Source organism: Nerophis lumbriciformis, linkage group LG03, assembly GCF_033978685.3.
Source record: "Nerophis lumbriciformis linkage group LG03, RoL_Nlum_v2.1, whole genome shotgun sequence".
Taxonomy (NCBI): domain Eukaryota; kingdom Metazoa; phylum Chordata; class Actinopteri; order Syngnathiformes; family Syngnathidae; genus Nerophis; species Nerophis lumbriciformis.
The window spans coordinates 15842517-15865902 of NC_084550.2; the positions used below are offsets into that span (position 1 = coordinate 15842517).

At 39.5% G+C, this 23386-nt stretch overlaps 1 protein-coding gene across 3 annotated transcripts in view; it reads right to left on the reverse strand.

Annotated features, from left to right (window-relative positions):
* Positions 1-23386, reverse strand: part of rapgef6 (Rap guanine nucleotide exchange factor (GEF) 6) — a 309254-nt gene that overhangs the window by 235684 nt on the left and 50184 nt on the right. For all 3 annotated transcript variants that reach the window (XM_061934173.1, XM_061934172.1, XM_061934171.1), the window contains exon 2: positions 5476-5546. In XM_061934173.1, the coding sequence (XP_061790157.1) occupies positions 5476-5546 (71 nt within the window). The remainder of the gene's footprint in view (positions 1-5475; positions 5547-23386) is intronic.

A 23386-nucleotide genomic window follows, 5' to 3' on the forward strand; every position in this document is an offset into this window, starting at 1 on the left:
GAGGTGCAGCCCAGGAACATTCCGGACATGCTGAGCATACTGAACACTTACCAACCTGTTTGGCTGGGAGTCATCTTATCTTCTTAAACAGCATCCTTACAGTAAGTAGACATCGATTGATATTGTTGTTTTTTTTACCGATACTGACTATTGGTAGTCAAGGAGGCCTTTGGTTATTTGGAGTTGATATTAATTTGCACTAGGGTTGTCTCGATACCATACGATTTTGATACTTTGATACTTTTCTAAATAAAGGGGACCACAAAAATAGCATTATTGGCTTTATTTTAACAAAAAATCTTAGGGTACATTAAACATATACACAAACTTAGAATTTTGGCAGTATCATAATAAAAGTCGTCATTTTACTCAACGCAAGTCAAAATTTTACAAGAAAAACTGAACATGTGTGCAATATAATGAGAAAAGTTGGAATTTTACTCAATAACAGTCGCAATTTTACAAGAAAAGCTGAGAACGTTAGCAATTTTATGAAAAGAGTTGCAATTTTATAAGAACACTTTAAAATTGTGGCAATATTATATTAATAATCGGAATTTTACTTGGCAAAATGATGACAAAAGTAATCATTTTACTCCAAAAATGCCACTATTTTACAAAAACAACAAAAAAAATTGTGATAAAAGTCAAAATTGTATATGACAAATGTCACCATTTTGCATGAAAAAGTTATAATTTTACATTAAAAAAAAGTAATAATTTTGCGAGAAGATATTGCAATATTACAGAAACAGAAACAATATGAGAACTTGTTCCCAATTTTATAAGAAAATAGTCGACACATTGTGAGAAAAATACTGCTTTTAGTTAATGTTTTGTTTGTAACTGGTTTTTAATCTTCATTATTTACTTCAAGTTATTACAGTATGCCTTTTTAATTAATTTTGGCCAAAGGGGGCACATTTCTATTTCTTACACACACTTGTTATTACATATGTTGACCAGATGGAGAACATTTCAATTTTTTACACACACTTGTTATTTCATATGTTGACCAGAGGGGGGAGCACTTAAATAAAATAGTGAACATACAAGACAACTTGTCTTTTAGTAGTAAGTAAACCAACAAAGGCTCTTAATTAGTCTGCTGACATATGCAGTAACATATTGTGGCATTTATCATTCTGTTATTTTGTAAAATTATAAAGAACAAGCTGTAAAAAATAATTATTAATCCACTTGTTCATTTACTGTTAATATCTGCTCACTTTGTCACTTAACATGTTCTATCTACACTTCTGTTAAAATGTAATAATCACCTATTCTTCTGTTGTTTGGATACTTTATATTAGTTTCGGATGATACCACACATTTTGGTATCGATCCGATACCAAGTAGTTACATTAGTCCTATTTAAAGTCCTCATGTGTCCAGGGACGTATTTCCTGAGTTTATAAACATAATATGAATATTAAGATTTTGTGACGATAAAAAAATATTGATGTAATCATAGTAGTATCGACTAGATACGCTCTTGTACTTGGTATCATTACAGTGGATGTCAGGTGTAGATCCACCCATGGCGTTTGTTTACATCGTGATGCCGGTGAGCTATTGTATCCTCCTATGTTGGGTAGTGAATTAGGTTTAGCTATTCCTCGTCCAACAGGGATGATACTTGTAAAAAACGTACTTTATTTGTCGCCATGGAGGCGAGGATTAGTGATTCAGAAGTAGCTAAAACACTGCAGACTGCGGATGGACATTAGCTGCTAACTAGCTAGCCATGTTTTAAAGCACCTTTATCATTAGTTTTTACACCAAAATGCGTCCGTTCTCCCTTTTCTGTCCACACTGTGTCTGCTTGTAAGTTCCCTGTGGTTGTGCGCTGCCGAACATGCTCCTCTGCTCGTAAAATCAGCAATGTCACGACGCGCCGTCATGCCTATAAAAAACCAAATATGCTGAACCGGTACTTTTTAGTATAGTATAGTACCGTTTTTTATTCATTAGTACCGCGATACTATACTAGTACCGGTATACAACCCTAATTTGCACTAAAGGATATTTAAACATGAATAGTATACATCAGTAAACTGCTGGAAAAGGCTTTAAGTTGTTTTTTAACATAATTTTTTAGGATACGTGGGAGCTGTATGTTTTTGGCGGCGCAAATGTTGTCCTTAATTTAGCCGCAAAAAACATCAGGGGATTTCACAAACACCTTTATCACGTGTGTCTAAGACAGTGGTTCTCAAACTTTTTTTGTCATCCCCCACTTTGGACAATGGGGAGTTTTCAAGCCCCACCTGCCCCCATCGCCCCAACAGAGCGCTAATGCCAAGCTTTAACATTTTCAAATTTATTGAACATCAAGTTGTATACATTCAAACTCAACAACATTAAGTTCAATAATAAATAAAATAACTGTGCAGCTGTGGTATAACTTGCATCAAGTTCAATAATAAATAAAATAACTTGCATCAAGTTCAATAATAAATAAAATAACTTCCATCAAGTTCAATAATAAATAAAAAAAAACTGTTATAACTTGCATCAAGTTCAATAATAAAAAATAAAAAAAGTGTTATAACTTGCATCACGTTCAATAATAAATCAAAAAAAGTGTTATAACTTGCATCAAGTTCAATAATAAATCAAAAAAAGTGTTATAACTTGCATCAAGTTCAATAATAAATCAAAAAAGTGTTATAACTTGCATCAAGTTCAATAATAAATCAAATAACTTGCATCAAGTTCAATAATAAATCAAAAAAAGTGTTATAACTTGCATCAAGTTCAATAATAAATAAAACAAAAGTGTTATAACTTGCATCAAGTTCAATAATAAAAAAAGTGTTATAACTTGCATCAAGTTCAATAATAAATCAAATAAAAGTGTTATAACTTGCATCAAGTTCAATAATAAATCAAATAACTTGCATCAAGTTCAATAATAAATCAAAAAAAGTGCTATAACTTGCATCAAGTTCAATAATAAATAAAACAAGTGTTATAACTTGCATCAAGTTCAATAATAAATCAAAAAAAGTGTTATAACTTGCATCAAGTTCAATAATAAATAAAAAAAAGTGTTATAACTTGCATCAAGTTCAATAATAAATAAAACAAAAGTGTTATAACTTGCATCAAGTTCAATAATAAATCAAAAAAAGTGTTATAACTTGCATCAAGTTCAATAATAAATCAAATAACTTGCATCAAGTTCAATAATAAATACAACAAAAGTGCCACTTTGCAATCTTTGCAAAAAAAAAAGGAGGAGCTATGCATTTGGCAAGACAGGGCAAGTGACAGCACTTTCCCCCAGGAGAGCCACCTTGCTTCACTGTGAAACAGCACGGCTGTATGATCAGCTCATATTTCCTCACACAGTGCAGAGAACAGTCGCGCTTTCAGTGGTCGTGTTTTGATCAAATTTACCGCGCTCACAACATCTGTTAAAACCTCATTGAGTTCGGGGCTGAGCTGCCTTGACGCGAGTGCTTCCCGGTGAATGACACAGTGTGTGCCCGTCAGATTTTTGTTTCTCTGCAGGCACTGGCTCTGGCTCGACGACCTTTGAGGTGCGAGTCACAAATTTATATATTTGTGTAATTGTGATCCACACATTAACCTGCTACCCATCCGCGCGAAAGTTTGTTCCGCTTAGCCCCGCCCCCATTAGTTACTGTTGCTATGTCTGTCAAACTTTCGCTCATACTGAGAAATATAAAGCCTACAGTAAAAATAAGTACCGGTAATTTCCATTTATTTATATAGCGGATTTCACAGACAGAATCACAAAGTGATTTACAGTGTGTATAGAAAATGAAAGCATAGTAAAAAAAATAATCTAAGAATATAATAATTAAAAAAAAAAATTAAAGTGAAATTTCCTCCTGTTCCTCGCGCCCCACCTGTCATGTCTCTATTCCCCACCAGTGGGGCGCGCCCCACACTTTGAGAAACGCTGGTCTAAGAGGAGCATCAACATTTCAAAATATAGAAAATGTCCTTGGAAAATTGGTAAAAATATGCGAGTTCTCTACACGACAATAACTCCCCATCTACTTAATTTTACACAATTTTATAACAGTTTAAGGCTTTAATACTGTGGGGGGAGGTGTGGCCAGCACTGCCTGCAGGAGCAAAGGTCACCGCCTCTGTCCATAGTGGTGAGGACAGAGCACCATCAGACGGGGGCGTGGCAGTGCTGACGGCGGGACACATCTGGCAGGTGATTAGATTTCACAGGTGAAGTGAATTATATTTATGTAGCGCTTTTCTCAAGTGACTCAAAGCGCTTTACATTGTGAGATCCAATATCTAAGTTACATTTTTAAACCAGTGTGTGTGGCACTGGGAGCAGGTGGGTAAAGTGTCTTGCCCAAGGACACAACGGCAGTGACTAGGATGGCAGAAGCGGGGATCGAACCTGCAACCCTGAAGTTGCTGGCACGGCCGCTCTACCAACCGAGCTATACCGCCCCAGGTGGTACGTGTTAATCTAATCATCTGTTGTCTTAAACAGTAAGCGGCCGGGAGCAGGAGGGGAGAGAGGATACGGACGTGGCTGAAAAGTCGTGCTGGAGAGAAAACTTGTGCTAAAACATGATTATTAAAACCTTGTTAAAACCCGCACGCTGGGCTCCTGTGCCCTGTCTGACAGTGGGACTGCGAGGAAGCAACGTACGCAAATACATTGTAAGGTTTCCTCGTGAGGAACTCTGAAATATTGTGAACATTTAAATAAAAACTGGGCTCCTTCACGTAGATTATAGTTGAGACATTTTTCAAGCTGGCTGACATAATTTCTTCCTGGATGTTACAGAAAGAATGAGAATGTGTGAGCTGCTGCCTGCGCTTCTTTACTTATATAATAGTCTCACATTTGTCAAGATATTTATCTGTCGTCTTTATGTCCATCCATCTCGGTCGCGTTAGCTATAAACAAACAAAACGGGACACCGGAAAAAGAAGGACAAAAACTGGATTTCCCAGCAAAAAAATTGAAGTTTTGACAGGTAAGCATAGGAGACGTACTGGGGGCATGACCACGGAGGAAAATTCTCAAAATAACTCACATAAATGCTCGGCCAGATATCAAAACATATTTGGGGAAAATTATTGACAGTGAAAGTATTTCTTATTCTTAAATGTACTAAATGGGAAAAAAAGAACGTTTCTCATTCATGGCAAACGGGCTTTACTAATCATTATATTTGTAATACTAAATAATGGTATCATATATATATATATATATATATATATATATATATATATATATATATATATATATATATATATATATATATATTGTGCCTGCTGATGTAGTTGTAGTTAAAAAATAAATAAAAAAGAGGCCGATACAGATTAAAAAAAAGGCTGATGTTGATATACGTCAAAATAGCAATAATAATCGGCCTGGATGATAATCTCTAGTAGTTAGCATAGTTGACTTGCTGCCATCTCTAGTGTCTTCTTATCTGTTCTAAAGCGTGTTTGACAAACCTGAGTTGGTGCTCCCTGAGGTGAGAGAGGACGTCCATGTGATAGAGGTGGCAGTAGATGGTGTGCAGGTCCTGCAAAGACAAACAAATTGGTGCATGAAAAAGGTGCAAAATAAATTGGCCTTCAGATGAGGTCATACTTCACATTCGTGTGCATAAAACATGACAAAAACATGCTAAGCAATTCCATTTCCTTGACTGTGTATTTCTTTGACTTTCTATTGTTTACTTCTCAGTGTGTCCTTAACCAAGTGATTTCAATTATAATATAAATATATTGTAGGGGTACTCAGTTGCAATACACTTTTCCCAAAAAATCTGGAGAAATCACTGCACGTAAGCAAGGCCGAAAACCAATGCCCGTGACCTTCGATCCCTCAAAAAGCGACATCAGTGTGTAAAGGATATCACCACATGGGCTCAGGAACACTTCAGAAAACCACCGTCAGTAACTACAGTTCGTCGCTACACCTGTAAGTACAAGTTAAAACTCTACTATGCAAAGCGAAAGTCATTTATCAACAACACCCAGAAATGCCGCCGGCTACGCTGGGCCCGAGCTCATCTAAGATGGACTGATGCAAAGTGGAAAAGCGTTTTGTGGTCTGACGAGTCCACATTTCAAATTGTTTTTGGAAACTGTGGACGTCGTGTCTTCCGGAACAAGGAGGGAAAGAACCATCCGGATTGTTATAGGCGCAAAGTTGAAAAGCCAATATATGTGATGGTATGGGGGTGTATTAGTGCTACTGCTGCTAGGATCCTGATGAGAGTGCGGAAATACGACCACATCACACCAATTCTCAAATCCCTTCACTGGCTTCCTGTTCCACTCAGGATTGAATTCAGTCTCCCTACTAACCCACCAGAAATGCCCCCCTCTACCTCAAAGAACTACTAACCCCCAAATCCTCCGCTTTGGACAGGCTAACCTCCTCCAACCTCAGAGGACAAAGCTACGAACTATGGGAGATTGGGCTTTCTGCTTCGCCGCTCCCAGTCTGTGGAATGCTCTCCCTGACCACCTGAGGGCACCACAGACTGTGGATGCTTTTAAAAAAGACTTAAAAACCCTTCTTTTAAAAAAAGCCTTTTTATTGATATATGCATACTAGTTCTGGCTATGATGCTGTTCTAGTTTTTATTTTTTTATTTTATTTTGTATTATCTTTTTATTATTATTATTTTTATTTTTTCAATACACTGTAGCACTTTGAGGTTGTTTGCTCAATGTAAAGTGCTTTTTACAAATAAAATATATTATTATTATTATAATATTAGTGCCCATGGCATGGGTAACTTACACATCTTTGAAGGCACCGTGCATGCTGAAAGGTACATTCAGGTTTTGGAGCAACATATGTTGCCATCTAAGTAACGTTATTGTCACGGCGGGGTTGCAGCTTACTGCGCGGTTCGTTCTCCCGGGATGCAAACGGACGACTCAGAACAGGACTTGCAGGTAGGAACATGATTTAATCTTGATAAATCATCCAACTTACAAAACAAAGGCAAGCGTGCCTATCGCACGCGGAAGCTAAGGCAAAAACTTAGCGCAGGAAACATGGAACTATGGACATGGAACCTCACGAAACTGGGGCATGAAACATACAAGACTTACGTAGACAAGGCATGAAGCGAACAATGACGCCAGGCCGACTGACTGGCAAAGGCAGGCTTAAATAATGCCTCGGATTAGAGACGGGTGAGCGTCCCGAACACCAGAGGCAGGTGAAAACAATAAGCAGCCATGGCAACCAAACCAAACTCAGGTGTCACAAACAGGAACTAAAGGAGTCCAAAACTAACAGAAAATACATAAACATGATCCGGACCACGGATCATGACAGTTATCATGGACGCCCCTGCTTATTTCAGCAAGACAATGCCAAGCCACGCGTTACAACAATGTGGCTTCATAGTAAGAGAGTGCGGGTACTAGACTGGCCTGCCTGTAGTCCAGATGATATGAAGTCCAAAATACCACAGCGGAGACCCCGGACTGTTGAACAACTTAAGCTGTACATCAAGCAAGAATGGGAAAGAATTCCACCTGAGAAGCTTCAAAAATTGGTCTCCTTAGTTACCAAACGTTTACTGAGTGTTGTTAAAGTTAAAGTACAACGTTAAAGTACCAATTATTGTCACACACACACTAGGTGTGGCGAAATTATTCTCTGCATTTGACCCATCACCCTTGATCACCCCCTGGGAGGTGAAAAGAGCAGTGAGCAGCAGCGGTGGCCGCGCCCGGGAATCATTTTTGGTGATTTAACCCCCAATTCCAACCCTTGATGCTGAGTGTCAAGCATGGAAGTAATGGGTCTCATTTTTATAGTCTTTGGTATGACTCGGCCGGGGTTTGAACTCACAACCTACCGATCTCAGGGCGGACACTCTAACCACTAGGCCACTGAGTAGGTTTAAAAGGAAAGGCCATGTAACACAGTGGTAAAAATGCCCCTGTGCCAACTTTTTCACTTCACTGGTTTTGGGTTTTGTACATTTTTATCAGTCAACAATCTTTAATATGGCAATACTGTATGGTATCATGATTCGAGCATCATGATACGTATCAGCCCTGTAGTTGTCATGGCATCGCACGGGCTCGCTCGCATCATTTTTGACACAGGTGAGACAAATGAAATGTCCAGAGACCATCCGTGTGAGACATGTGGACGAGGCACACTGTGTGGACGTGTTAAAGAACACAATGGACACTATTTAGTAACATTATGTAAAGGCGTTTAATACATGTTTAATATATGTAGCGCTAACGCTGCACCTTAGGTTTAATTGTGTGCAATGTTTGCTGTGGATATGCGTAAACATCTGTAGTTTATTGTGTGCATGTATTAACATGAAACCTATTTTATTGATGTAAAACACACAATGGACACTATTTAGTAATGTTATGTAAAGGCGTTTAATATGTGTTTAATACATATAGCGTTAAATTTGACTACTATATTGCAAAAGTGCTGCACCTTAGGTTTAATTGTGTGCAATGTTTGCTGTGTCGTTTGTGTGAATGTTTTGATTTATCTACCGGTATGTAAAATATACAATGAACATTATTTAGTCGAGTTATGTAAAGGCGTTTAATACGTGTTTAATACATGTAGCGCTAAATTTGACCACTATATGACAACAACGCTGCACCTTAGGTTTAATTGTGTGCAATGTTTGCTGTGGATATGTGTAAACATCTGTAGTTTATTGTGTGAATGTATTAACACGAAACCTTCTATCTTATTGATGTAAAATACACAATGGACACTATTTAGTAACATTATGTAAAGGCATTTAATACATGTTTAATATATGTAGCGCTAACGCTGCACCTTAGGTTTAATTGTGTGCAATGTTTGCTGTGGATATGCGTAAACGTCTGTAGTTTATTGTGTGCATGTATTAACACAAAACCTATTTTATTGATGTAAAACACACAATGGACACTATTTAGTAATGTTATCTAAAAGGCATTTAATATGTGTTTAATACATATAGCGTTAAATTTGACTACTATATGGCAAAAACGCTGCTCCTTAGGTTTAATTGTGTGCAATGTTTGCTGTGTCGTTTGTGTGAATGTTTTGATTTTTCTATGTATAATATACAATGAACATTATTTAGTCGAGTTATATAAAGGCATTTAGTACGTGTTTAATACATGTAGCGCTAAATTTTACCACTATATGACAACAACGCTGCACCTTAGGTTTAATTGTGTGCAATGTTTGCTGTGGATATGTGTAAACATCTGTAGTTTATTGTGTGAATGTATTAACACGAAACCTTCTATCTTATTGATGTAAAATACACAATGGACACTATTTAGTAACATTATGTAAAGGCGTTTAATACATGTTTAATATATGTAGCGCTAACGCTGCACCTTAGGTTTAATTGTGTGCAATGTTTGCTGTGGATATGCGTAAACATCTGTAGTTTATTGTGTGCATGTATTAACACAAAACCTATTTTATTGATGTAAAACACACAATGGACACTATTTAGTAATGTTATCTAAAGGCGTTTAATATGTGTTTAATACATATAGCGTTAAATTTGACCACTATACGGCAAAAACGCTGCACCTTAGGTTTAATTGTGTGCAATGTTTGCTGTGTCGTTTGTGTGAATGTTTTGATTTATCTATGTAAAATATACAATGAACATTATTTAGTAGTGTTATGTAAAGGCGTTTAATACGTGTTTAATACATGTAGCGCTAAATTTGACCACTATATGACAACAACGCTGCACCTTAGGTTTAATTGTGTGCAATGTTTGCTGTGGATATGTGTAAACATCTGTAGTTTATTGTGTGAATGTATTAACACGAAACCTTCTATCTTATTGATGTAAAATACACAATGGACACTATTTAGTAACATTATGTAAAGGCGTTTAATACATGTTTAATATATGTAGCGCTAACGCTGCACCTTAGGTTTAATTGTGTGCAATGTTTGCTGTGGATATGCGTAAACGTCTGTAGTTTATTGTGTGCATGTATTAACACGAAACCTATTTTATTGATGTAAAACACACAATGGACACTATTTAGTAATGTTATCTAAAGGCGTTTAATATGTGTTTAATACATATATCGTTAAATTTGACCACTATATGGCAAAAACGCTGCACCTTAGGTTTAATTGTGTGCAATGTTTGCTGTGTCGTTTGTGTGAATGTTTTGATTTATCTATGTAAAATATACAATGAACATTATTTAGTAGCGTTATGTAAAGGCGTTTAATACGTGTTTAATACATGTAGCGCTAAATTTGACCACTATATGACAACAACGCTGCACCTTAGGTTTAATTGTGTGCAATGTTTGCTGTGTCGTTTATTGTGTGAATGTTTTGACATGAAACCTTCTATTTTATTTATGTAAAATACACAATGAACATTATTTAGTAGCGTTATGTAAAGGCGTTTAATAAGTTTTTAATACATGTAGCGCTAAATTTGACCACTATATGACAACAACGCTGCACCTTAGGTTTAATTGTGTGCAATGTTTGCTGTGGATATGTGTAAACATCTGTAGTTTATTGTGTGAATGTATTAACACGAAACCTTCTATCTTATTGATGTAAAATACACAATGGACACTATTTAGTAACATTATGTAAAGGCGTTTAATACATGTTTAATATATGTAGCGCTAACGCTGCATCTTAGGTTTAATTGTGTGCAATGTTTGCTGTGGATATGCGTAAACATCTGTAGTTTATTGTGTGCATGTATTAACACAAAACCTATTTTATTGATGTAAAACACACAATGGACACTATTTAGTAATGTTATCTAAAGGCGTTTAATATGTGTTTAATACATATAGCGTTAAATTTGACCACTATACGGCAAAAACGCTGCACCTTAGGTTTAATTGTGTGCAATGTTTGCTGTGTCGTTTGTGTGAATGTTTTGATTTATCTATGTAAAATATACAATGAACATTATTTAGTAGCGTTATGTAAAGGCGTTTAATACGTGTTTAATACATGTAGCGCTAACGCTGCACCTTAGGTTTTATTGTGTGCATGTATTCACACAAAACCTCTTATCTTATTGATGTAAAACACACAATGGACACTATTTAGTAATGTTATCTAAAGGCGTTTAATATGTGTTTAATACATATAGCGTTAAATTTGACCACTATACGGCAAAAACGCTGCACCTTAGGTTTAATTGTGTGCGATGTTTGCTGTGTCGTTTATTGTGTGAATGTTTTGACACGAAACCTTCTATTTTATTTATGTAAAATACACAATGAACATTATTTAGTAGCGTTATGTAAAGGCGTTTAATACGTGTTTAATACAACGCTGCACCTTAGGTTTAATTGTGTGCAATGTTTGCTGTGGATATACATCTGTAGTTTATTGTGTGAATGTATTAACACAAAACCTTCTATCTTATTGATGTAAAATACACAATGGACACTCTTTAGTAACATTATGTAAAGGTGTTTAATAACACTATATGACAACAACGCTGCACCTTAGGTTTAATTGTGTGCAATGTTTGCCGATGAATACTCAGCACGCACCTGAATGAGCCAAACCGAAACGATGTGGATCGTCGGCGCGGAGCCCTCTCGTCATATTGATGGCATCAACAAGCCGACAGGCGGGGGACGGGGAGCGCTGGCGACGGCGTCCTAAAATAGCTCTCAATCGGGGGGCCGGCTGTCAAAACGCTAAGAGGCTGACAGACAGTGGACGCGCCTCACCGAGCATCTTGTGGACGCCAGCGAGATGGGTGGACAGCCGCCGAGTGGCGGAGGTGAGAGGTGCGGAGGAGACGTTGCAGTAAACACAAGCCAGTATTGCACACCCAAACATATTCACCCGGACCAGGACAATACAAAGCATTGTTATGATGAAAACTGAACAAATATAAGTTTCATAACCTCCATTTTGTGACTTGGGGTCTCATGTTGCGAGGATTTCCTACTAAAAAATTGGCGTACGTTCAAATCCAGAAAACAAGCGTACGTAAGAAAATATCAGATGTATGAAAGTGTGCGCACTAGGGTTGTATGGTTTGACGGTATTAGTATAGTACCGCGATACTAATCAATCATATTCTGTACTACACCACCTCTAAAAAAGTACCGGTCCCCCACATCCCCGTCGTCGTCATGTCGTGACATTGCTGATTTTACGAGCAGAGGAGCATGTTCGGCAGCGCACACACACAGAGTACTTACAAGCAGACACAGTGTGTAGACAGAAAAGGGAGAATGGACGCATTCTGGCATAAAAACTAACGGGAAAGGTGAAATTATAACACTGAAACGCCCTCAGGAAGTGGTTCTTTAAGACTTGGGTAGCTAGCTAGCGGCTAACGTCCATCCGCAGTCTGCAGTGTTGTAGCTACTTCTAAATCACTAATCCTCGTCTCCATGGCGACGAATAAAGTAAGTTTCTTACAAGTATCATCCCTGCAGGACGAGGAATAGCTAAACATGCTTCACTACACACCGCAGCTCACCGGCAGAAAAATATAAACAAACGCCTTTGGTGGATCTCCGCCTAACATCCACTGTAATGATACCAAGTACAGGAGCGTATCTAGTCGATACTCCTATGATTACATCGATATTTTTTGGCATCACAACATTTTCTTTCGTGTTTATAAACTCAGGAAATACGTTGCTGGACACATTGTATGTGTACTATTGATCCTGTAACGACTTGGTATCGGATTGATACCCACATTTGTGGTATCATCCAAAACTAATGTAAAGTATCAAACAACAGAAGAATAAGTGATTATTACATTTTAACAGAGGTGTAGATAGAACATGTTAAAAGAGAAAGTAAGCAGATATTAACAGTAAATGAACAAGTAGATTAATAATTCATTTTCTACCACTTGTCCTTAATAATTTAGACAAAATAATAGAATGGAAAATGACACAATATGTTACTGCATATGTCGGCAGACTAATTAGGAGCCTTTGTTTGCTTACTTACTACTAAAAGACAAATTGTCTTGTATGTTCACTATTTTATTAAGGTAAAACTTGCAATAAGAAACATATGTTTAATGTACCCTAAGATTGTTTGTTAAAATTAAGCCAATAATGCATTTTTTTGTCGTCCCCTTTATCTAGAAAAGTATTGAAAAGTACCGAAAAGTATCGACATTTTGGTACCGGTACCAAAATATTGGTATGGGAACAACACTAGTGTGCACGCACTAATCCAAGCACATATATGATTCATTAGTACTATATTAATACCGGTATAGCGTACAACCCTACACCCAATATAAATATAATTTATATAACTTACGACAAAATGTGTTCATAAAGTAGCCTGCTCACAGCCAGATTAGAGTGTTACTGTGAAAATTATGTCATATTTGGTTTGCCATCTTTTACAGTGAATTAAGCCAGCATTTCAGAAAGGATACGAAAGACTTTGACTAGAGATGTCCGATAATATCGGACTGCCGATATTATCGGCCGATAAATCCTTTAAAATGTGATATCGTAAATTATCGGTATCGGTTTCAAAAAGTAAAATTTATGACTTTTTAAAACGCCGCTGTACGGAGTGGTACACGGACGTAGGGAGAAGTACAGCGCGCCAATAAACCTTAAAGGCACTGCGTTTGCGTGCCGGCCCAATCACATAATATCTACGGCTTTTCACACACACAAGTGAATGCCACGCATACTTGGTCAACAGCCATACATGTCACACTGAGGGTGGCCGTATAAACAACTTTAACACTGTTACAAATATGCGCCACACTGTGAACCCACACCAAACAAGAATGACAAACACATTTCGGGAGAACATCCGCACCGTAACACAACATAAACACAACAGAACAAATACCCAGAACCCCTTGCAGCACTAACTCTTCCGGGACGCTATAATATACACCCCCCGCTACCCCCTACCACCCCACACCTCAACACCCCCCCCCCAACCTCGCCCACCTCAACCTCCTCATGCTCTCTCAGGGAGAGCATGTCCCAAATTCCAAGCTGCTGTTTTGAGGCATGTTAAAAAAAATAATGCACTTTGTGACTTCAATAATAAATATGGCAGTGCCATGTTGGCATTAGTTTCCATAACTTGAGTTGATTTATTTTGGAAAACCTTGTTACATTGTTTAATGCATCCAGCGGGGCATCACAACAAAATTAGGCATAATAATGTGTTAATTCCACGACTGTATGTATCGTCATCGGTTGATATCGGAATCGGTAATTAAGAGTTGGACAATATCGGATATAGGCAAAAAAGTCATTATCGGTCATCTCTAACTTTGACTCTTTACTCAATTTATTATTACGACCCGGGAGAGCTTCTTGCGGTAGTAGCTGTACGTGACACAACATCGGGTCATTCCTCCGGTGCTATTAGTTTGCAGCAACCACTGGCTGCCAATCTGTGCTGGATTCCCAGGAACACTTTGTGACAGCAACAGGTGGCAAATTGATCGTCCACATAAATTAATAGACGTCCACAAATATTAATATAAAATGCATTGGCAAAAAAGTGAATTTGTGTCCTTGCTTTGATCTTATTTACATTACATTTACATTACAAATGTTGGCAAAACCCAAACAACCACCTCTGTGTGTGTGGCCAAAGTACCCACAGCCTGTACAAATGTGCACACTCAAGTTCACTCTTGATACATCTCATCTTTGCCATTAAAAAAAGGCGTACGCCAGGTTTTTGTGTGTACTCGAGGCCCCTGATCACTGCTAATGGAAACCTATCTAACCCCTCGTATTCAAGTCACAAAGTGGCATCCTTCCATCTTGCGGTCATGGTCTGCAAAAGGATAAAGGGCTGGACCATGAATTGATTAACGTGGACCCCGACTTAAACAAGTTGAAAAACTTATGTTACCATTTAGTGGTCAATTGTACGGAATATGTACTGTACTGTGCAATCTACTAATAAAAGTCTCAATCAATCAAAAAACCAATGATGGTCTGCTCGTGGGCCGGGGGTGGTGTTGATTTTGAAGTGTTGTTATTGATGACATGGTGCAGGAAAACTGGGTTAGCAAACACAGCAACCCAATGTTGGGATATTGACCTGAGGCGAGGCACATGTGGGGGACGGGGGATTGGATTGTGTGACCCATGTACCCCCTTTGTCCTCTTATCAGTACATTGACCATCAGACCTGATATAAAAATTATTTTCAAGTGGTGGCCCCAGAGACCAATCAGGTTTTTTTGTCAGGAGCCCGCATGGCTGCAGTGGTTGTGACCCCAAGATGCAGGAAACAGGAGATTGACGCGCAGGTAAGTGTTACGCTTGGGTCGCATTTTATGTTACGAAGCTCCGCTGTGAGTTCCGCAAGACACGCCCCCATGCAATCAGCGCACCTGGACCTGATGAGAGGGAGCTGAATAAAAGGACCAGTGCACCCAAGGATCCTGGCGGGAACTTAGTTCTCAATGGTGGACCGTAAACCTACTCTAGCTTGATGACGTTTTCCCTCCGTACCTGACGTCCTTGTTTGTCCTCCCTCAGTGCCCTTCCGAGTTTTGCCCTTGGTGATTCTTCCGTTGTTTTCTCCTGTGGACTTTGGACTGCCTTCCTCGATCCTTGACCCTCGCCCGGACAGAGACCTTGTCACTCCTCTCCTGCCCTGGATCACCTGCCTGCCCCACGGACTGCCTCGTTCCTTCGCTCTCATCAACACTTGGTAACACACACTCAGTTAACCTTACACATAGCCACACACTTTCCTGGGTTTTGTCACACTCCATTTCCTTAGTTTAGTTATTGTTAGTAATGTTTATTATTATTATTATTATTATTATTATTATTATTATTATTATATATATATATATATATATATATATATATATATATATATATATATATATATATATATATATATATATATATATATAATTAATTATTCTACATTACCGCGCCCTGGTGTCTTTGCCGTCATCTCCCCTCTGTTAAACCACAACATTTTACTGCCCAAGATGCAGCAGGAACTCCGGTGGCAAGGTGCAGGTAAGACAATGATTTATTCTCATAAATCATTCAAAAATACTAAAGTACAAACAAGCGTGCCGATGGGGAGCTAAGGCGAAGCTTAGCACAGGAATCAACAGATAAACAGGCATAGGCACCAGAAGCAAGATATACACCAACGTAACTTGTTGCTTACAGCGAACATCTGCCGGGAACCCGCATGGCTGCAGTGGTTGTGACAACAAAATGCAGGAAACAGGAAATCGATGCGCAGGTAAGAGGATTTTAATATAAACTATTAGTCTACTACTAGTATAAAATACTAGTCTATTCTCGAGCACTGAGGAACAGGCGAGGCAGGCATAAGCAGCAGCCTGATTGGCAACTGCAACCAGGTGCGCCGGGCTGCCAATCAGGGACAAGTGAGGAAAAACGAGCGCTCAGAGGAGACATATGCGGGAAATGGAAACCAAATAGGAGCGCTGGCAGGAAACAAACACAAAACTAGGAAACACAAACAGAAGTGAAGTGACATATTGTCATGATTTTTTTCAAATGAACTAAAATACATATTTTTATTATTTTTTTATTGTTTACATAGTGATCACGGCACCACTTTAAATAGTTTGTCTGCAAACATAGATACATATATAAATACTGTACATATACATATATATAATCACGTTTCATCAAACATATATTAACGTTGTTGCCCTAGGGTAAACTGGGTAACACATGGCACACTGACAAAGCTTAGCCTATTATTACTATAACAATCTACAAGGTTAATACAGCTGGCTTCTCCGTCTTCCCCTCCATTTACCTGCCTTATTTTGTATTTCAAGTTATCATGACCTATATGTATTGTTGCATTTGAAACTATTGTATTGTTGATATTAGAGGTAATTATTGATATCATTCATTATCAATAGTGCTATTTTTGGGGGGGGTATTTGTATTGCTACATTTGTAGTGTAATAATGTTCATTGTCATTTCTGTATTATTTATTTCACTAACTGCTTCTTTGCTATCACTTTTACCATCATATTTGTATATATCCTATTTGCTGATGTTGTTCTGTTGTTATTGTTATTGTTGTGTTTGCTGTGGTTGGTTTTTGTCTCTCTGTCTAACCCCCCCCCTTGTCCCTGCAATTTCCCCCTCTGTCTTCCTTTTTTTTCTCTTTCTATCCCCTCCTGCTCCGGCCCGGCTGCACCAAATAATAATATACGGTAAATCCATGTAATAAAGTCTAATACAAATAAGGCAACAAGAGAAGTATACCACACTTCTCTTTTGTAAAGTACATTTGTACAGCCAATATGGGCATCTACATTAACTATATGATTTGCCTGAGTAGCTGGACAGGACAAAAATTAAAAATAATTAAAAAAAAAATGTTTTAATAGTTTGTCTGCGTTAGCACTTATAATAACAATATTAATAATACTTGGTTTATATTCAAGTCACAAAATGTAAATGGAGTACTGTTGGCGCTTTTTGTATGGTTATTAATTTGATTTTATCGGCGGAATAAAGCAGTGTTTTTCAACCACTGTGCCGCGGCACACTAGTGTGCCGTGGGATATTGTCTGGTGTGCCGTGGGAATTTGTTACTTCACCTAATTGGTCCCAAAAATATTTTTTGCAAATCAATAATTATAATCTGCTTTGTAAAAGTCGGATTGTGTCGGGTGAGACGAGGGTGGTTTGTTGTGAACCCAATATGCAAAAAGTAAAAAGGTATGTAACGCTAAAACCAAAAATGAACAAAAGGGAAAGGTAAAAGCATTGAAGTATAGGGATGGCTATGCAAAACGAAAGTAAAACTGAACTGGCTACAAAGTAAACAAAAACAGAATGCTGGACGACAGCAAAAACTTGCAGCATGTGGAGCAGAGGCATCCACAAGGTACATCCGTACATGACATGACAATCAACAATGTCCACACAGGGAAGGACAGCAACAACTTAAATAGCCTTGCTTGCTAACACAAAGCAGGTGCGGGGAATGGCGCTCAAAGGCAGACATGAAACTGCTACAGGAAAACACCAACAAAACAGGAAGGGCCACCAAAATAACAGCGCGAGACAAAAACTAAAGCACTACACAAGAAAACACCAACAAACTCAAAATAAGGCACGACGACCTGGTGGAGTATGATTTTTTTTAACATTTTCTACTTGTGTTGTGCCTCCTACGTAGCCCCTAAAGGGACATGGATGTTTTGCCAGATCTCGCAATACTTTTTGCGAGATTACGCAATACTTTTTGCCAGATCCCGCAATACTTTTTGCCAGATCCCGCAATACTTTTTGCCAGATCCCGCAATACTTTTTGCCAGATCTCGCAATACTTTTTGCCAGATCTCGCAATACTTTTTGCCAGATCTTGCAATACTTTTTGCCAGATCTCGCAATACTTTTTGTCAGATCTCGCAATACTTTTTGCCAGATCTTGCAATACTTTTTGCCAGATCTTGCAATACTTTTTGCCAGAACTGGCAATACTTTTTGCCAGATCTCGCAATACTTTTTGCCAGATCTCGCAATACTTTTTGCCAGATCTCGTAATACTTTTTGCCAGATCTCGTAATACTTTTTGCCAGATCTCGCAATACTTTTTGCCAGATCTTGCAATACTTTTTGCCAGATCTCGTAATACTTTTTGCGAGATCACGCAATACTTTTTGCCAGATCTCGCAATACGTTTTGCCAGATCCTGCAATACTTTTTGCCTGATCCCGCAATACCTTTTGCCAGATCTCGCAATACTTTTTACCAGATAATGCAATACTTTTTGCCAGATCTCGCAATACTTTTTGACAGATCTCGCAATACTTTTTGCCAGATCTTGCAATACTTTTTGCGAGATCTCGTAATACTTTTTGCCAGATCACGCAATACTTTTTGACAGATCTCGCAATACGTTTTGCCTGATCCCGTAATACTTTTTACCAGATCTTGCAATACTTTTTGCCAGATCACGCAATACTTTTTGCCAGATCTCGCAAATTTTTTTTTCCTATGTCAGTGAACCGGAAGTAAAACAGACACAGTGATGGAGGAGCGGGAGCATGCGGGAGCCTACCCATCATATGTGCTCTGTTGTGGGACCATAATACGATTTGATGTCTTTATATGTTAGGCCAATACTAAAATAGAAATCAATAAACTCCTCCCACGGATAATTGGTAGGCTCCTCTATCGCTTTGTCTGTTTCACTTCCGGTTCACCGATATAGAAAAATTCCCTCTGTGTCCCTTTAGGGCAGGGGTGTCCAAACTTTTTCCACTTAGGGCCGCACACGGAAAAATTAAAGCATGCGGGGGCCATTTTGATTATTTTCATTATGGGTTTTGTTTGTTTTTTACCTTTAGGGCTCCCGGGGACCATAAAGGGTCTAAGTCATTAATGACAAATTATTTTTTTATTTTTTTATTTAACGCTTACAGTAAATCTCTACAATATATCAACTTCAGGTTGATATAAAGTAAAAAAAATTATGCCTTTTCTGTCAAAGACAACTTTGTTTTTTATAATAAAACTGAAATATGCAGTATTTCCCCCACTGCCCAAAACATTCAGAGAGCAATGTTTGATGTGAAGTCATTAGAGCCTTAAAAAGATCAATAATGCAGGACACCATTGATTTGATTATTTTTTTTAATAATCACAGTGAAAAGCAAAATAAAATCCCATTCAATATATTTGGGATCCAAAATGTGCCCCACTCATAAAGTGATACATTTTTATTAGTTTTTTTTTTTTTACTTTCAACACTTAAGTTACGAGATCAACTTCAGATGTATCTGTCAATTTTACGTTTGATCTATTATTTTGTTTGTTTTATGCCCTTTTGTCAAAGAAAACTGTGGAGGGAAGTGTGTCAGCGCGCCTGCAGGAGCAAAGGTCACCGCCTCTGGCAATGGTGTCGAGGGCGGAGCACCATCAGCTAGGGGCGGGGCATGTCAGAATCAGAATCAGAATCAGAATCAGCTTTATTGTCATTACGCAAGGTAACGAGATTGAGGCCATTCCATACAGTGCGATGTGTGCATGCTAGAAAAGAAAAAAAACAATGTGCAAATATATACAAATATAAAAAATGTAGAAGTGCAATGAATATGGTGTGAAATGAATATATACATGAAAAAACAAAACAAAAACAGGGTAGTTGGTGGAATGGGTTATTGCACCGAAGAGAAGGCAGTTATGAGGGACAATGGGGCAGTCCGTTCAGGATGGTTATGGCCCTGGGGAAGAAGCTGTTCTTTAGCCTGTTTGTTTTGGTTTTAATGCACCTGTAGCGCTTCCCAGAGGGCAGCAGGTGGAACAGGTCAGAGCCAGGGTGGGTGCTGTCCTTGATGATGGCACTGGCTCTGTTGAGGCAGCGGGAGGTGTAGATGTCCGTCAGAGAGGGGAGAGGGCGGCCGATGATCTTCTGAGCCGTCTTGACCACTCTTTGCAACCTCTCCCTGTCTGCTGCAGTGCAGCTGCCGTACCATACCGTAATACAGTAGGTCAGCAGCCTCTCGATGGACGAGCGGTAGAAGGTCAGCAGCAGGTCAGGCTTCAGGTTGTACTTCCCGAGGACTCTAAGGAAGTGTAGCCGCTGCTGAGCCTTCTTGATGATTGATGTGGTGTTGACTGTCCAGGAGAAGTCATTAGAGATGTGGACTCCAAGGTACCTGAAGGTGTGGACCCTCTCTACACGCTCGCCGTTGATGTAGAGGGGGGCAGGGTCGGTGCTGCTCCTCCTGAAGTCGACGATGATCTCTCTGGTCTTGCTGGTGTTGAGAGCGAGGTTGTTCTCCGAAGACCAGGCCGTCAGCTTCAGGACCTCCTCTCTGTAGGCAGCCTCGTCACCCCTGGAGATGAGCCCGACCACTGTGGTATCGTCGGCGAACTTGACGGTAAGGTTGTCACTGTGGGCCGGACTGCAGTCATGGGTGTAAAGACAGTAGAAGAGGGGGCTCAGCACACAGCCCTGTGGGGAGCCGATGCTCAGCGTGCGGGAGGATGAGAGGTGCGGGCCAAGTCTCACATTCTGGGGTCGGTCCGTTAGGAAGTCCCTTATCCAGGCGTTTGTGAGAGGGGGGAGGCCAAGAGTGTCCAGTTTATTGCAGAGTCTGTCCGGGATTATTGTATTGAAGGCAGAGCTATAGTCCACAGAGAGCATCCGGACGTAGCTCTGCTGCTGCTCCAGGTGGTTCAGAGCAGAGTGGAGAGCAACAGCGATGGCGTCCTCTGTGGACCTGTTTGCCCGGTATGCGAACTGGTGGGGGTCGAAGTCTGGAGGGATAGGGTCCTTGATGTGCTGGAGAACAAGTCGCTCGAAGCACTTCATGATTACCGGAGTGAGGGCCACTGGTCGGTAATCATTCAGGCTGGTGATGGGAGACTTCTTCGGCACCGGGATTATTGTAGATGACTTCAGGCAGGATGGGATGACTGCCTGAGCCAGGGAGAGGTTGAAGATCCTGGTGAGGGGGGGAGCGAGCTGGTGGGCGCACGTCTTGAGCACCTTTCCAGGTACTCCGTCTGGTCCGGTAGCCTTCCTGGGGTGCGGGACGGCGAGACACAGCTGGCAGGTGATTAGATTTCACAGGTGGTACGTGTTAATCTAATCATCGGTTGCCTTTAACCGTAAGCGGCCAGCGGAGGAGAGGGTGAAGAGAGTCTGGAGAAAAAGCTACATGAGAAGATTGTACTGGAAATCTGCATGGAAAAGTAAAACTGTGAAAACGGGATGCCTGGCTCTTGTGACGTGATATCCGTGGAACGGGTAGGGGTCGACTTCCAATATATGCAATATTTTCCACATAAAACATTTTGAAGTGAAATATTTGAAATAATTGGAGCCTTGATTAGGTCAATAATTCACTATTACCGTATTTTCCGCACCATTAGCCGCACCTAAAAACCACAAATTTACTCAAAAGCTGACAGTGCGGCTTTTAACCCGGTGCGCTTTATATATGGATAAATATTAAGATTCATTTTCATAAAGTTTCGGTCTCGCAACTTCGGTAAACAGCCGCCATCTTTTTTCCCGGTAGAACAGGAAGCGCTTCTTCTTCTACGCAAGCAACCGCCAAGGTAAGCACCCGCCCCCATAGAACAGGAAGCGCTTCTTCTTCTACTGTAAGCAACCACCCGCCCCCGGAAGAAGAAGAAGCGCGCGGATTTTCGTTTCATTTCCTTTGTGTGTTTACATCTGTAAAGACCAGACCACAAAATGGCTCCTACTAAGCGACACGCGTATAACGCAGAATTCAAACTTAAGGCAATAAGTCATGCCGAAGAACACGGAAATAGAGCAGCAGCAAGAGAATATAACATAAATGAATCAATGGTGCGTAGGTGGAGGAAGCAAGAAGATGACCTGCGCCAGGTAAAGAAGACAAAACAGAGTTTCCGAGGGAACAAAGCAAGATGGCTACTGTTGGAGGACAAACTCGAACAGTGGGTTGTTGAGCAGAGAGCAGCAAGCAGAAGTGTCAGCACCATCACTATTCGAATGAAGGCAACAACGCTAGCAAGCGAACTTCACCTGGATGATTTTAAAGGTGGTGCTTCTTGGTGTTTCCGGTTCATGAAAAGACGCTTATAGACTACGGTGTCGTCACGGACTACAAAGGCGGACTGGCACAATTTTTCAGGATTTATAGAGATCCCAAATACAGATCAGCAGGTACCAGAAGGTAAGAAAAGTTGTGTTTGCATAATATTGCGAAACAAAGTGCCAGATAATATGTCTTACCTTATACACACACTTTTCAATTCGGACACCGAAGACGAAGAATTCGAAGGATTTACGAATGAAGAATAACTTCAGAAAGTGAGCGCTATGTTTATTTTGTGTGTTGTGACATTAACGTTCGAGCAACATTATGTTGCTATTGCTCTGCACTATTTTGAATTTTACTATGTTTGTGATTGCACATTTGCGTACATTTTGGGACAGAGTTGTTAGAACGCTGGTTTTTAATATATTATTAAAGTTTGACTGACCTATCTGACTGTTTTTTTGACATTCCCTTTAGCGCAGCGTAGGCGCGGCTTATAGTCCGGGGCGGCTTATAGGTGGACAAAGTTTTGAAATATGCAATTCATTGAAGGTGCGGCTAATAACCCGGGGCGGCTTATAGTGCGGAAAATACGGTATGTTAGATCCACTATGGACTGGACTCTCACACTATTATGTTAGATCCACTATGGACTGGACTCTCACAATATTATGCTAGATCCACTATGGACTGGACTCTCACAATATTATGTTAGATCCACTATGGACTGGACTCTCACACTATTATGTTAGATCCACTATGGACTGGACTCTCACACTATTATGTTAGATCCACTATGGACTGGACTCTCACACGATTATGTTAGATCCACTATGGACTG